General features: G+C 42.8%; 1 protein-coding gene across 5 annotated transcripts in view; it reads left to right on the forward strand.

Annotated features, from left to right (window-relative positions):
- Positions 1–16612, forward strand: part of CCDC62 (coiled-coil domain containing 62) — a 45499-nt gene that overhangs the window by 11029 nt on the left and 17858 nt on the right. For 4 of the 5 annotated variants that reach the window (XM_049619444.1, XM_049619441.1, XM_049619443.1 and 1 more), the window contains 5 exons: positions 2976–3077; positions 7324–7412; positions 7754–7869; positions 9977–10705; positions 14111–14267. In XM_049619444.1, coding sequence (XP_049475401.1) covers positions 2976–3077; positions 7324–7412; positions 7754–7869; positions 9977–10705; positions 14111–14267 — 1193 coding nt within the window. The remainder of the gene's footprint in view (positions 1–2975; positions 3078–7323; positions 7413–7753; positions 7870–9976; positions 10706–14110; positions 14268–16612) is intronic. The other variant, XM_049619445.1, reaches the window with a different exon arrangement.

Raw genomic sequence — 16612 nt, forward strand, 5'->3', positions numbered from 1 at the left:
TTATTTATTATTAAGAGACAGAGAGAGACAGAGCATGAGCAGGGGAGAGACAGAGAGAGGAGGAAACACAGAATCTGAAACAGGCTCCAGGCTCTGAGCTGTCAGCACAGAACCCGACGCGGGGCTTGAACTCACAAACCGAGAGATCATGACCTGAGCCGAAGTCGGACGCTTAACCGACTGAGCCACCCAGGCACCCCTATGCTACAGTTTTTGTGTTACAAAATAAATAACAGACTTGGGGGAAAGTGCATAATGCATTATATTTTCAAAATACTCTTGCCTTTGCTGGACCACTTAGCTCTTGTTAATTTATGCTTTCTAACAACCAGTGACTATATCTCAGTGGCGTGCAACCGCAAGCATGTGATAAGTTCATGTATCAGCCTGATGGGAATTGGCTTATGTTGCTTGGGCCCAGCCGAGCTGCTCCTCTGGGGGCTTTATGAGTCTCACTTCTCCTTGCTGGTAGGCTGGCCTGGGCACTTTTCCCCACCCAGGGACGACTGGCTGGCTCAGTCAGGAGAGCATGTGGCTCTTGATCTCGGGGTCATGAGTTCAAGCCCCACGTTGGGCATAGAGCTTACTTTATAAGTAAGTAAAGAAAGAAAGAGAGAGAGAGAGGGAGGGAGGGAGGGAGGAAGGAAGGAAGGGAAGGAAGGAAGGAAGGAAGGAAGGAAGGAAGGAAGGAGCAGAGACACATGAGGACCCGACATACCCTCACTCTGTTGGCCAAAGCATCATGTGGCTAAACCCAAAGTCCAGCAGTGGAGAAAGATCTGTCCCTCCCCGGGAGGAGTGCAGGGTGGGGCTGAGGAATTGCCACAACAACACACCTGCCAGAGCGGCTTTTTGGCGCATGTTTTATTTTTGAAAATTCCTGTTGTGTTCTCATTTTCTATTTTTGTTCTCGGAGTAACTCATTCATTTCCTTCTGAGTAATATTACTTGAAGCTTTATAGCGAAATGGAGGCTAGGTGTACCAAATAGGTTAGTCCTATTTACGTGAGTGTGGATATAGGTGATGGAGTAAAAGCTTACCTTTTTCTACAGAGAGCATGGAGGTAGGCCCGCTTTTCTTTCCCTTTCTTTCTTTCTTTCTTTCCTTTTTTTTTTTTTTTTTAATTTTTTTTTTGAGACAGAGAGAAACAGAGCATGAACGGGGTGAGGGTCAGAGAGAGGGAGACCCAGAACCTGAAGCAGGCTCCAGGCTCTGAGCTGTCAGCACAGAGCCCGACGCGGGGCTCGAACTCACAGACTGTGAGATCATGACCTGAGCCGAAGTCGGCCGCTTAACCGACTGAGCCACCCAGGCGCCCCTCTTTCTTTCCTTTTTAATGTTTCATTTATTTTTGAGAGAGTGCAAGTGGGGGAGGGGTGGAGAGGGGGACAGAGGATCTGAAGCAGGTTCTGTGCTGACAGCAGCCAGCCCCATATGGGGCTTGAACTCACCAACTGTGAGATCATGACCTGAGCTGAAGTCGGATGCTCAACCGACTGAGCCACCCAGGCGCCCCGGTAGGCCCACTTTTCTCTGGCCATTCCCCACCCTGGGGCAGAGTAAATGGTCATCGAGCTCCACATGAGCATAGGCTCTCACCATGGAACAAGCAACCTTAGAATAACAAAGCTGTATTTTGGTGGAAGTTACTCTGACCTCTGTCCTTAGTGGAGTGCCTTGTTGTTAGAAGGTAGAGGAAAGTAAAGTATCTTCCAGACTGAGAAGGCACTTTGAGACTGAAAAATGAAGCAAGCCATTCCATACCATTCACATGGAGTTTTATTCAGGGTCACTTAGTGACAGGGGGATCGGGTGGCCCATAATCCTGGTGCTACATAAGCTACTCTCCACGAAGTCCAGACTTTAATCCATAGCTTTTATGGAGCGAGGGGCATTGTGATGAGGTCAAGGGTAGTTATCTAAAGTGGTGCCATCTGTGCGCCAGAGGGAAGATCAGAATAAGCCTTTCTGAATTCCATTTAGGGCATGCAGTAACCTCCAAGGGGCCTGGAGCACACAGGCCCGAGGGAGGTCATTGCACAGACATGAACCAGACGGAGTCAGTATTTTCAGGTCTCCTGCACCCCTGAGCCAGTGAGTCGCTGCTGAAATTGTGAAAGTTTATTGTGGTCGATTTAATTTAAAAGACTCAGCCTTCTAAAATCTTGTTCTTATGATGCCTTGACTTGTGCCAAATCGTAGGCTTTGTCTCCATTTGTAGCTTCAGCTAAAACCATAATCACACTGTAAGCCCCTTGACAGCAGGGACAGACTCTGTCATCTCTTTAAAGGATGACAGGGTAACGGACAGTGGACTAGAGAGTGAGGGCAACGAACTCAGTCCGGGTGGACTGGGAAGGCGGCTTTGAGGAGAACATTTGAGCAGAAGCTTGGATGGCGAGAAAAGTAGCCATGTGAGGATCTGGGCCCAGAGCCTTCCAGGCAGAAGGAACAGCAAATACAAAAGCCCTAGGCTGGGTTTTGAGGTTGGGACACGTTCAAGGAACAGAACAAAGAATGGGGAGAGTGACAGTCAGGGCCATGCAAGGCTCAGGGTAGTGAGTTTAGATTTCATCCTAAGTGTGGTAGAGCTTTTAGCGGAGAAGTGACATGAACAGAGTTTTACTTTTAAAAGATTACCCTGCGGGTCCCGGCTGGCTCAGTCAGGAGAGCACGTGATTCTTGATCTTGGGGTCGTGAGTTTGAGCCCCACATTGGGGGTAGAGTTTACTTAATTAAAAAAAAAAAAAAAGAATAAGATTACCCTGATTGTTCTTTGGACTCTAGGCTGTAAAAGAGAGGCCGGTCAGGGATACGGAAGGCTGACAAGGGTCACTGCCAGGGATGCGGTTGTAGCTCCAACAGGATTTCACATTGATTGGAAAGGGTGCCGAGGGCATGAGGTATTCAGTGTATATAGTCTTCTAGGAACTAGTATTTATTTGAGGACTTCTGTTTTCTTCTATTTGTGAAGAGGACCTAAACGAAAAGACAACAGAAAATAACGAACAACGAGAAGAGATCATTCGCCTCAAGCAAGAGAAAAGTTGCCTGCACGATGAATTGGTTTTTACTGGTAAAAATAGAAATTAATTTAAGCGATTGAATAGTTACATATTTGTAACCTAAACTTTCTGTGGTACGACCACGACAGACTGAAGGAATTACACCTCTCTCAAAATAGTAGTTTTTTGGTTTTTGGTTTTTTTAACAGCCTTTAAGGGACAGGGAGGGACCAGGCAGGGAATATTAAAGAAAAAAATAAAAAATATATATATATAAAAAAAATAAATAAAAAAAAAAAAAAAAAAAAAGAGCGGGTGCCTGCGTGATTCAGTTAAGCGTCAGAGTTGGTTTTGGCTCAAGTCATGATCTCACGGTTCATGAGTTCGAGTCTCGGGTCGGGCTCTGGGCTGACAGTGTGGAGCCTGCTTGGGATTCTCTCTCTCTCCTTCTCTGCCCCTCCCCTGCTCTCTTTCGCTCTCTCTCTCTCTCCCAAAAATAAATAAATAAGTTTTATTTTATTTTTTCGAAATGCTTATTTTTGAGTGGGGGGAAGGGCACAGAGGGAGAGAGAATCTCAAACAAGCTCCTTGCTGCCAGCACAGAGCCCAGTGTACGGGCTCAAACCCATGAACCATGAGATCATGACCTGAGCTGAAATCAAGGGTCAGACACCCAGCCGACTGAACCACCCAGACGCCCCCTGAATAAGGAAACTTAAAAAAAAAAAAAAAAAGCAAATTTATCACTAGTTTAACTTAGGCCCCCTGAAGATAGATATAAATATTGCCTTCCACCCCCCCTCCACCACATTCTCCCACACTGCCCGCTGCATATACCCCACTAGTGTCCACTAGTTCCGACCTCTGTGTCTCCACTTCCGGTTGAGAACCACTGACGTGTAGACCTCCTCTCTGTCCTTTGCCAGCCGAATTTTACTAGGCTTTCGTTCTGGTAGTTGGTTATGAGGAAAATCATAGAATTGGAGGTGACGTTTCAAACAGAATTAATTAAATTGACATATTTGGGGCTTATGTATACACACCCTTAATGCCCTTCCTTCTAGGAGAATACATTTCTTAAAGGGCAAAATGCATTATTAACATTTTTTCACATATAAATGAAAATTCTTAATTTTAAGGTCATGTGATTAAAGATCGGGGAAAATGCAGTTTTCTACCAGTAGAGGTCACTGTTTTCGTTATTTCTAGGATTGCTGTCTCAAAGTCATCTATTAAAAATGTATGTGTAAATGAGATATACATGTATCCTAAAGTCATATATGTATATATATAGCTTTACAGTTGAATTCAAACAATCTTTGGGTCAGCTTTTGTGTGCCAGGCACTCTGCTAGTTGCTATGAAGCTCATAGGCCCGCAGAAAATCTAGTACTATACAGATGGGAACACAATGCTGTGGGAGGTCAGAGGAAGGAAGATATTTGCAGTATATTTTAACCGTCTCCCTTTGTTTTGATTTGGCAATTTTTACTCCTACATCCTATTGTGTATTACTAGGATGGATTACGGATTATGGAATTTGTTAGATAATACTATAATAAATCCATTTTGTGAATAATTTTATTATTTTTTATGTTGATTTATTTTTAAATGTTTATTTTTTGCGGGGGGCGGGGAGGGAGGACATGAGTGGGGGAGGGGCAGAGAGAGGAGGAGAGAGAGAATCCCAAGCGGGCTCCATGCTGTCAGTGCAAAGCCCAATATGGGGCTTGATCTCATGAACCGTGAGATCATGATCTGAGCCCAAATCAAGAGTCAGACACTTAACCAACAGAGCCACCCAGGCACCCCTCCTAAGCTTATCTCTTAAATACCTTTTCTTTCTTTTCTTTTTTTTTTTTTATGTTTATTTATTTATTTTTGAGAGAGAGAGAGAGAGAGAGAGAGAGAGAGAGAGAGAGAATGAGAGAGAACACAAGCAGGGGAGGGGCAGAGAGAGAGGGAGACAGAGAATCCCAAGAGGGCTCCATGTCACTGGCGCAGAGCCTGATGCGGGGCCGGAACTCACGAACTGTGAGATCATGACCTGAGCCGAAATCAAGAGTCAGACGCTCAACTGACTGAGCCACCCAGTTTCCCCTCTTAAACACCTTTTCTAGTCATACTGCTGTCTCAAACAATTTTTGTGTGTTTAAATTATAAAAGTGAAGGAAGCCTAAAATAATTTTAAAAGGCTTAATATGATAATATCCTGTCAGATGCTGTAACTGAAAATGAACACATTTTATTTGAAGCTGGAAGATGTCTTAAGACCTCTTAAGATGTCTGTTAAGTTCAAAACTTTTTTTTGTCTCGTTGAAGATGAAGTGCTTCACATAGATGATGTGTTTCTTTGTTTTGTACATAACTGCTTATAAGAAGTTTGCAAATAAAGCGATGATGCTAGGTCATATTTCTGGGGTCCTGACTGTCTTGTAAACGAAGCCCCGTGGCATTGAGTGATTGATTGCCTAAGGTCTCCTGGTCAGTAAAAGGCAGAGCCTTGACCAGATGTGGTGGGTGCAGACTACCAGGACCCTTTCCCCTCTGGTGTCTTTCTTAGGCTGCTTGCTCAGGCAGCTACCAGCAGAGTCCGACATCTCTTTGTTTTCTGTGACCACAGAAAGAGTGGTCCCACCGCTTTGATCTCTCAGCTAAACCCAGCCATGTAGAAAAGTATCTGACCGAGCGGAACACCGATATTTACAGTAGAGTTGCCTCTTATGCACTAGTAGATTATTCTAAAGTCCGAGATTAAGGCAAAGTTCACATATATTTAAAATTACCCGTGAACTCCAAATATGGCTTTTGGTCAGGGGCCGTACTGTATCCAAAGTATCTCGAGTATCTCAAAATACTAGGAATTACACCCAGCGTGTCACAGTGCTGCTAATAATGAGAGGCAAGCGGAACTGAGCCCAGCAGAGAGAGTCACAGATCCACTGTGGGCATTACTTCCAGTCAAACTAGCTGCAATTCCTTTTTTAGTTTTTTCTTTGTGCTTATAATTGAATTCACATAAACTGAATGCAACTCTGCATAAATAGTGCAGGCGCACTGCATTTATATGCTCTCATGATGGTGTTGACGCCTATAATGCAAAGAAATAAATTCAGAATGGAGTAGAAAAGACGTGATAGTTTCAAGCTGGCAACGTGGCTTTCACTGAACTTCTCTTCACGTTTTCCATCTTGTGCACGCGGATTACCTTTCAAAGGTGAGATGATGCTGCAGACCCATGTCGGAAGGGCTGAGCATGAGCCACGCTGGGGAGACCGGGCGGCTGTGCACAGACCTCTCTGGCTCCTTCCTGCAGCTGGTGCCCTGACCCCCAGAGCAGCTGTCCAGTGGAGTTACAGTCTGCAGCAACGCACGGGCCTGTGTCCTCACGTGGTCTTTGCGATGTCCAGATGGAAAGTGACGATAGAAACTTTTGTCCTTTTTCATGTAAAATGAAAATGTAGAAAAATGACACGTAGGAGGTGTTTTATGAAAGAACCATAGATAGAAGTTATAAATTTTTATTGAGATTGTCTCCGATTTACTTCGAATTCAATTCATGTAGTTACAGGGTCATTTTATACATTGAGTTTGAACTTCTTATAAAGTTACTGATTTTTTCTGAAGTGAAGCATTTATTGTTGATTTCTGATTTCTGTGTGAGTCACTTTATTTCTCCTTTAGTGTAATATTGTGTTTTTTTTTTTTTTTCTGGTACTAGTCTTTGTATAGCACTTCAGATTCTTTTCTTCCTATGGGTTCTCAATTTACCAAGTTCTGAAACTGTTTTATTTACTTATTTATTTATTCATTCATTCATTCATTCTGTTGATAAAGGTAATATGTTTGGGTTTTTGCAATGAAAATGCATTCATAAGGTAGTCATGTAATGTGAACAAATTTTTAAAAATTAAAGTAATACATATTTTATCATGCCCCCTCCCCCAAAAAAGAGAGAAAAATAATTATTAATCCTCCCATCCAAAAAAGCTTATTTTAATATTTAATGTACTTGTTCTCAGACTTCTTATCTTTGTGTCCGTGTATCTAAACGCACAGTGTGATTTGATCATACAGTTGATACAATTCTGGATCTTTTCTTTGACTCAGCATTAATTACACTGTGAAAATTTTCAAATTTGGTGAAAGATCTAGGCAGAATCACAGAAAAAGCTCTTCCCAGCCATGCATTTTGCAAATTTTAAGTTCAGGAACAGGAGGAAAATGTTACTGGAACATTAAGTTTTTATTGGAAATGAAGAGGTTTGTGTTGATACGGCTGATGAGAAATATTTGAATAACATTTGTTGTTAAATAGCACAGAGAGAAAAAAGGAAAGATGAGTTACTTGACATTGCCAAGTCAAAGCAAGAACGTACAGACGCAGAACTACGTAATCTGAGACAGGTACGTCCCCGGTTCCCCTGCCCTTACTGTTAGGTGGGACACGTTTATAAACAAACATCAAATTAGGAAAAGCGTGTGTCTGCCGATTTTTGCTTATGGTGCTTTTAGTGTCCTAAGTACATTAAAGGTATGTCACCTTTAGCATAATCAGTAGGGTTTGGCTTATGGTAACAAAAGGTTAGGAAACCAGTTATACTAACAAATCTCAGTGCTAACATAGGAAAAATAAAAGCAAACATATTTAGCATATGTCTCTAGTCACCATCTGACGTGTTGTAGCATTTGAATGTTGACTCAATATAGTTTTATTGTCACAACTTACTTATCAATATTTATGGCAGATTTATGTAAAACAACAGAGTGATCTGCAGTTTCTTAATTTTAATGTGGAAAATTCTCAGGAATTATTACAGATATATGACTCAAAGATGGAGGAATCAAAGGTTCTGGAATCCAGGTAACCTTAGTAAGATGCTGCTAGTATGATCTTGTATATTATTTTATCGTTCAGTCTGCTTATTAAGTACTTACTGTAGGCCAGTATTGACCGTCATTCCCTAAGGGATACGGAATAAATATATATGAGCTAGTCATCACCATTATAATCCTGTGTTGTAATGAGACCTGATCTGAGAATTTTAGGTACGATCCCGATTTAGCCACTTGATGAAAGAAATTCATTAGCATTATTTGTGCGTCCGTTGCGTACAAGGCTTCGAGCGCAAGTGGAAACCGCAGAGGTGAATCATGTCCTCTTTCAGGCGCACTTAGTGTGTAGTGTTTAGCACTCACGGGGCTGGGGGTGGGCAAAATAAAGACGCCTAGGACATAGCACTTGCCTAAAAGAAATAACGCCAGCGAATGGTATACATGACTGGAGTAGGAGTTCAGCTAGCTGAGGGTGATCTCTGATTTTAGCTGGATTTTCCTATTTTCTTTGTTAATAGAAGGAGACACCTTTTCATACCTCTAACAAGCAGTGTAGTGTATGAATTAAATTGGTCTCTGTAAAGTTAAAATACAAATATATGAGGTGTGGTTTAATTTAACAGGCATACAGCTGCCCCCACAGTTACATTTAGTCTACTTTTCCAAGCACCAGTGTTACATGGGAGTCATGACCGGGCACAGGAATGAGGGCAGGTCCCCACCGCTGGGGGGGGGGGGGGGGGGGGGGGGAACCCCGCAGGTGTGGAGGCCGCCCTGCACTCCCAGCAGCCCCTTTGCTGGTAGTTAGCAGTTGCAGCGGTGGACGTGGGGAGCGACTGTCCCTCCGGACAGTGTGACTGCTGTACTTTACTTTTCTTTTGAGGCCTTCTGCTGGGGGGGAAAGGGGGTAGTTACATTTGGCTTTGTGTCCCAGCTGTTGCTGCTGCTGCTGCTGATACTTACCACACCAGCCCAGAGTTCTCTTGCAGTCAAGAGCCCCCATCACACTGGCTTTTTCCTTGTTTGGACCTCATTGCCCCTGGGAGGCACTTGGGCGAGATGCGTGAAGTTATTCTCTAAGAGCGTGACATGGCCTGTGCCATTCTGGAAACGTGGGGGTTGAGTTGTCTGAGGGGTCAGAATTCTACAGATCAGAATACCTGAATACATGTGACATGAAGACAGTTTAGTTAACGGTGTATCCTGTTGTATAGTGTTCTTAATCTTCATTTTATGCACACATGCCTTTCTTACTTTAGACCAGCTTTCAGTATATCGCTGTGTAAATATCTAGCAGATCAATGGGTCGGTCATGAATGCAGTATGGTAAACACATTTGGCACTTTCCACTGTATCTCTGTCCCTTGAATCTCTGTCCCCTTTCAGTCCTGGCTTTACTTCTGTTTACTGTGACACTAATAGGAAGGGGAATAACAGACCAATGAACAGGTATTTACGGAATACCTAATGTATGTTAAAGGCTGTCCTGAAGTGCCAGGAGGACTAAAAAGGCCTATACATTAAGAAATTTACAAGTCGGGGCTCCTGGGTGGCTTAGTCCGTTAAGCGTCCGACTCCGGCTCGGGTCATGATCTCACAGTTCGTGGATTTAAGCCCTACATCCGGCTCTGTGCTGACAGCTCAGAGCCTGGAGCCTGCTTTGGATTCTGTGTCTCCCTCTCTCTCTGCCCCTCCCCACCCCTGCTCTGCTTGTGCTCTATCTCTCAAAAATACATAAACATTAAAAAAAAAAAAAAAGAAAAAAACTTATGAGTCTACTGAAAAGACAAGATATATACATGAAAGTTGGTGAACAATATAGTTATAATAGGAAGTTTGCTGCATGATTAGAGAATACATACAGTAAAGCAGTAACCACAGTATAGGCAGTAAGCACGGGGGAGTGGAAGGCAGGAAGGGAAAGTAAGCGTGTGGGCTTGCTGGTCAGAAAGACTTCCTTGAAGTCAGGTGGAAATCGGGCTCTGAAGAAAGAATACATATTCTACCTTACCTTTTCATTTCATACAAATGGGTCTTAATAGGATTTAGCTCAACTAATGGGGTTTGAGTGAAATATTTAGAATGACGGTATTAAGTGTATCTAATAACTTACGTTTTTTGTAATGCCACCATAGCAGAGACATGTGTTTGTCAGACCTTGAGAATAACCGCCCAAAAGTCGATATTAAGAGAGAGAAAAATCAGAAGTCACTGGTTAAAGACCCAAAATTTGAGACCACGTTGGTTCAGCAAAATAGGTCAGACAAGAGCCCTTGTGATGTATGCAAAGAGAAGAGACTACAGGTTAATACTTCATTTGGGGGGAAAAGTGTAATTGCTGTCTCATCTCTATTTACAAAAGACTTGCTGGAGAAGCAAAAGTCTTGGTCTCTGGGAGGAAAAATGCCGATGGAAGCCGAAAACAAAAGTACATTTTGCAAGATCCATGCAAAGTCACCAAAAGGGAACGGGATAGAGATTCAGAATGAAGAGAAACAACTCTTGGAAACATCAATGTCCTTATCTGATGAGAAACAGTGGCATGATGTTAACGTGTACCTGGGCCTGGCCAGCTGTTCTGGGGCAAAACAACCGGAAAAGTTGAATGTCGAATGTCAAGATGACATGGAAAGGTCTGGAGTCTCCTGTTGCCATAAAAACGAAGCCTGTTTGGGGGAAAGTGACATATGGGAATCCAAGTGCTGCCACCCGAGTAACTTCATAATCGAGGCACCAGGCCACATGTCTGACGTGGAATGGATGAGTATTTTCAAGCCTTCCAAAGTGCAAAGAATCGTTCGCCACAAATCCGTGTGTACTTGTGCAGAAAGTGCCAGCAGACGGAAATACAACTCCTCCACGAGGTTAGTGATGTTGGCATTGTTAACCCCCGGGGACCCCACATGCTGTGCTTGGAAATGGAAAGGGCATTAGCCACTCGACGCTCACTGGGAAGCAGAGACCAGTGTTTGCAAACAGAAATCACGTCTGGGGCCAAACGGTTACTCTCTTCATCAGCACATAGTCGAGTTTCTGATTGTGCAAAGAGACCCTATTAGATTCCAGTGAAAAGTTTGTACCTAGGACTGCTTCTGAGGCAAAGGGTTTGTTTGAAAAGAAAGCCAGTTGTCATGAGTTGGGCAAATTTTTTTTTTTTTTTTTTTTTTTTTTTTTTTTAAAGCTAACAGTAGGTCACTTTATGGAGCAGAATGCCGCTCTGGAGCATTCCTCACCCCTGGATCCCGTGTGAATCGATAAGCTGTTTTTCTGCAGAGATAAGATAGACCACAGATAAGAATTTCGCCTCCACCTGCCCCCCAACCCCCCAGTGACATATTTCCGTATCCAACTGCTTCTGCCCTTGTATTCATTGTACATTTCCCAAACCTTCTCACTTTTTGAAATCATGCAAGAAAAATAATATTTGTACATAACAAGCTGAGAAAGGTTAATTTTTTTTTAAGAAAATGGATTAGTCATTAGCATATGCTGCATTATTCAGGCTCATCTTATCGTTAGACTTGCTGAATCTTGGGGCGCCTGGGTGGCTCAGTTGGTTAAGCATCCAACTTCGGCTCAGGTCATGATCTTGCGGTTCCTGGGTACAAGCCCTGCATCAGGCTCTGTGCTGGCAGCTAAGAGCCTGCTTTGGATTCTCTGTGCCACCCTCTATCTCTCTCTGTGCCCCTCCCCAGCTTGTGCTCTCTCCCTCAAAAATAGAGAAACATAAAAAAAACTTGCAGAATCTTGTGGTTGAGGGGCGCTATAATAATGTCTGAAATTAAAAAAAACTTTTTTGGGGGGAGGGGTAGGAGGGAGAGAGGGGGGAGAGAGAGAGAGAGACAGGAGAGAGAGAGAATCCCAAGTAGACTCCATGCTCAGTATGGAGCCTGATGCAGGGCTTGATCCCATGACCCTGAGATATGACCTGTGCTGAAGTTGAGAGGTGGACCCTCCATCGACTGAGCCACCCAGGTGCCCCAATGTGTGCAATTAAAAAAATTTTTCAGTGTTTATTTATTTTTGAGAGAGAGAGAGACAGAGCATGAGCAGGTGAAGGGCAGAGAGAGAGGGAGACACACAATCTGAAGCAGGCTCCAGGCTCCGAACTGTCAGCACAGAGCCCAAAGTGGGGCTTGAACCCATGAACCATGAGATCATGACCTGAGCTGAAGTCAGACACTCAACCAACTGAGCCACCCAGGCACCCCTGCAATTTTTAAATAAAACCTAGCTCTTTGTTCTTAAATTACAGAAAGAATGAAGTTTCTATATTGAGAGCCTTATTTCAGTCATCACGCTGACTTTCATAGGACTTTATGATTAAAATTTCTTTCTGGTAATTTCATTATTTGGATTTTTCCTTGGCCCTTTTAGAAGCCTAAGTCATTTAAAAATCATACATGAGGTTCTGGGTGGCTCAGTAGTTAAGCATATGGCTCTTGACTTCAGCTCAGGTCGTGATCTTATGGTTCACGGGTTCAAGCCCCATGTCGGGCTCTGCCCTGGCAGTGTGGAGCCTGCTTGGGATTCTCTCTCTTCCTCCCTCTCTCTATCCCTCTGTCTGTCCCTCTCCCTCTTGCGTGCTCTGTCTCTCTCTCAAAATAAATAAACTTAAAAAAAATCATACAGATAGTTATTGTCTGTTGTGAAATTTTAAAGTAAAATGGTGGTGCCAGTCAAAGTTATCTATTTGTATTTGTTTTTCACAGATTTTCTTTAAATAATTGCAAGTTATCAGTAGAAAGTTATCTATTTGTATTTGTTTTTCACAGATTTTCTTTAAATAATTGCAAGTTATCAGTAGAGCACAACTGTGCATTTTCACTGCTGAGCGAAGAATGCACATAGATTACGGGGAAAGTTTATGGTAGTTTTTTTTAGTGTTTGTTGAGTGCATGGTTTAACAACATTATTTAAAAAAATTTTTTTAAGTTTATTTATTTATTTTGGGTGGAGGGAGAGAGAGCATGTGCGTGCACACAAAAGGGGAGGGGCAGAGAGAGGGAGAGCCAGAATCCCAAGCAGGCTGCGCACTGTCAGCATAGAGCCTAGTGCGAGGCTCGAACCCACAAACTGTGGGATCATGACCTGAGCCAAATCAAGAGTCGGACACTTACCCAATCAAGCCACCCAGGTGCCCCTTCTTTTTTTTTTTTTTTTTTTTTTTTTGAGAGAGAGAGCGTGAGCAGGGGAGAGTGGCAGAGGGAGAGAGAATCCTATTTAGGCTCTGTGCTCAGCCCCTATGTTAGGTTTAAGAGCGCAGTGGACATATATGAAATTTAACATAGGAAAGAAATTCAAATTTAAATTTGGAGTTTTCTTTCAAGACCCTTTTGACCTCCCTGGTTTGAAATACTTGACAGGACTCATGCTGCCAGCAGAGGGGCGGTGCCCACACGTCACCTGACAAATGCGTGGCTAAACACAGAAGATAATTATGTTCTCCCTTAGAGTATAAGCACTTACTGTGTACCTACTTTATTATCGGGCTGAATGCTCCCGTTTGTTCCACCATCCCATGCCAGCCAGACCACGGGGGGGTTACCTGTGGAGCGAGAAGCCACGGGCAGCCTGCTCCCCTTCAGTTACAGGGCACGTGGGAGGAAGGGGTGCCAGCTTTTGCCTTTCATTCTGCTTTGAGCCCAAACTCTAATATCCTACCCCGAAGCTTGGCTACACGGCCCTGTTCTCCGATACCGACGGCCTGCAGAAGAATGAAGAGCCATACGGTGCTGTCCGACTCTCACAAAAGGGTTGGACTTTTAAAAACCATTAACAAAAATCAACTTCACAAACCAAAAACCCAAAATTTTCACGAGTTTAACCTGTGTTAATTTTTCCCCTCCCTTTTGGATGATTTTCCTTCTTTCTTTTCTCTTTTTTTTCTTTTCTTTTCTTTTCTTTTTTCTTTTCCTTCCCTTCCTTTCCCTTCCCTTCCCTTCCCTTCCCTTCCCTTCCCTTCCCTTCCCTTCCCTTCCCTTCCTTTCTCTTCTTTCTTTTTTGGAAGGGGGATGGAAATTCCCTATTCTGTTGTTACCCTCTAAGAATTCTGTTTTAATTCTGACTGCAAAGGGTATGCATGAATTGATAATATTCTACTCAATTATTCTCTTCAAATCTCTAATGTTCTACTCAAACTTGAGCTTCTTCATTAAAAAGAAAAACAACTTTTTTCCTGTTGAGATAGTTTGAAGCGTAAGAGTATTGGTGACGCATGTTTGCTACCACTTTAAGATGTCTGTCCCGTTTGGTTTTATTGTTTGTAGTGAGCTGTTTGCCATCCAGCATTCCCACTGTTTGGGTGCTTCAAAAGCTGCGGCACGAGAGGATGAGAGATTGATAGAGACAGGGCCCTCTTCTGATACAAAGAACTCACCTAAGATTTTGTTATTCAACAAAGAGGCACCATTGTCCAATGAGAAGGTTTGTATTTTGCTTAGAGATACCCAACTCATTCAAGCAAGACTTCTCCCCAGCATGCTTTTAATTTTCCTGTAGCACTGTGGTTCGTGTGCTTAATTTTGGTCATTCTTCAGGGTTGTTTTTTTGTTTTTTGTTTTTTTTCTAAACTATGGGACTTTAATTATATCATTTAACTGAAGTCACAGTTACTCACCTTCTATTTCCTTTAAATATTATTCTATAGGGGTGCCTCGGTGGCTCAGTTCGTTAAGTGTATGACTCTTGGTTTCGGCTCAGGTCATGATCTCACTGTTCATGAGTTCAAGCCCCACAACAGACTCATGCCGACAGTGTGGAGCCTGCTTGGGATTTTCTCTCTTTCTTTGTCTCTCTGTCTCGTCTCTCTCTGCTCCTCCCCACGCTCACACATGTGCTCTCTCTCTCTCTCTCTCTCTCTCAAAATAAATTTTAAAAAACATAAAAAATAAATGTTATTCTATAGAGTTAACTCCAGGCCAGATGTCCCTCAGGCCCTCCTGGTGACTGGTAGATACATACATATTACATATATATGTGCATACACATATTTTAAATACAACAAAAAAGACTGTAACAAGCAATTGTGCACCTACATTCACATTTGACATGCTTACCTTTGTCACATTTGTTTTATTTTTCTTGTTCAAGAAATGAAATACTACAGATAAAGCGTGGGTCCCACGTGCCTTCTCCCCTCGCCCACTCCCCCCACCAGTTAACCACTATCCTGAAGTTGCATTCATGCTTTTTCTTATGCTTTTACTATTTAAAAACATATATTTAAACATTACATAATGTTTTGTGTGTATTTAAAATGTGTGTAAGTGGTAAAAGACTGTCTCTATCCTTTTGCGATGATTTTTCCAACTGTGTGAATATTTTGTGACATTTATCCATGCTGATACTTGAAGACTTAGTCCCTTCATTTTGACTGCTGATCAATATGTAGTCTATTGATTGAATAAGTCAGTTTGTTCATGCCCCTCCTGACGGTCAGTGAGGTTGTTACTGCACTGTCACTGTCACACATGAGCCGGTGCCTTCACCATAAATGGGATCAGCGTTACAGCTCTGTCAGAGTGAAAAAAAGTTGAAGTGAACTTAATTACTTCTGGCTTTACTTGGGGGAGAGAACAGGCTATGAAACTGATCTGGGTTCACGTCCTTGTTTTGCTTTGTCTTAGCTCAATGACCTCAGTAAAGTTATTTACTTTCTTTGAGCCTCAGTTTCTTCATTTGCAAATATGCAATAATAACATTACACTTGCTTGGCCTAAATGAGATATTTTAGGGCCTGGCCCCTAATGGGTATTTGATGGGTGTTCTCTTTGTTAAAACTTGACCATACTAAGTGTTGACTAGAATCTGGAGCAACCGGGACTTTCATTCACTGGTGGTGGGAAAAGAAAATTCACTTTGAAGAGCACTTGGGTAGTTTCTTAAAAAATTAAATATACATGTACCATATGACCCAGCTATTCCACTAGAGAAATGGAAACACGTCCATACAAAGACTTGCACGTGAATACTCAAGCAGCTTTATTTGTATTAACTGAAAAACTGGAAACAACCCAAATATACATCAGTAGGTGAATAGACAAAATGATGCCCGCATGCAGTGAGGTACTTCTCAGGAGTACGAAGGCATAAACTACTTATGATACACAGCACAGGTGAATCTCAAGATGATTATGCTGAGTGAAAGATGCCACATAGACAAAAATATGAATGTGTTTATATAAAATTCCAGAAAAGGCAAACTAGTCTCTGGTGACAGAAGACAGATCAGTGTTGGCTGGGAATGGGTGGACCGACTCCAGCAGGAATTCCCAGGGGGCATAGGTTTGCTTCCCTGTCCGTTGTGGGTGTGGTGTCAGGGCTGTGTACATAGGTAAAGCTCAGCATATTATGTAGCTTAATTGCATAGTTTTTTGAAACATTTATTTTTGAGACAGAGACAGAACGCGAGTGGGGGAGGGGCAGGGAGAAAGGGAGACCGAATCCGAAGCAGGCTTCAGGCTCTGAGCTGTCAGCACAGAGCCCAATGCAGGGCTTGAACTCACAGGCCACAAGATTATGACCTGCGCTGAAGTCGGACGCCCAACCGACTGAACCACCTAGATACCCCAACTTAATTGTGTAGTTAATTATATGTTGATTATACCTCAAAGCTGTTAATTTTTAAACATTTGTTTAAATGTTTATTTTTGAGATAGAAACAGCACAAGTAGGGGAGAGGCAGAGAGAGACGGAGACACAGAATCCGAAGCAGGCTCCAGGCTCTGAGCTGTCAGCACAGAGCCCAACGCAGGGCTTCAACTCATGAG

Source organism: Panthera uncia (genome assembly GCF_023721935.1).
Source record: "Panthera uncia isolate 11264 chromosome D3 unlocalized genomic scaffold, Puncia_PCG_1.0 HiC_scaffold_8, whole genome shotgun sequence".
Taxonomy (NCBI): Eukaryota; Metazoa; Chordata; class Mammalia; order Carnivora; family Felidae; genus Panthera; species Panthera uncia.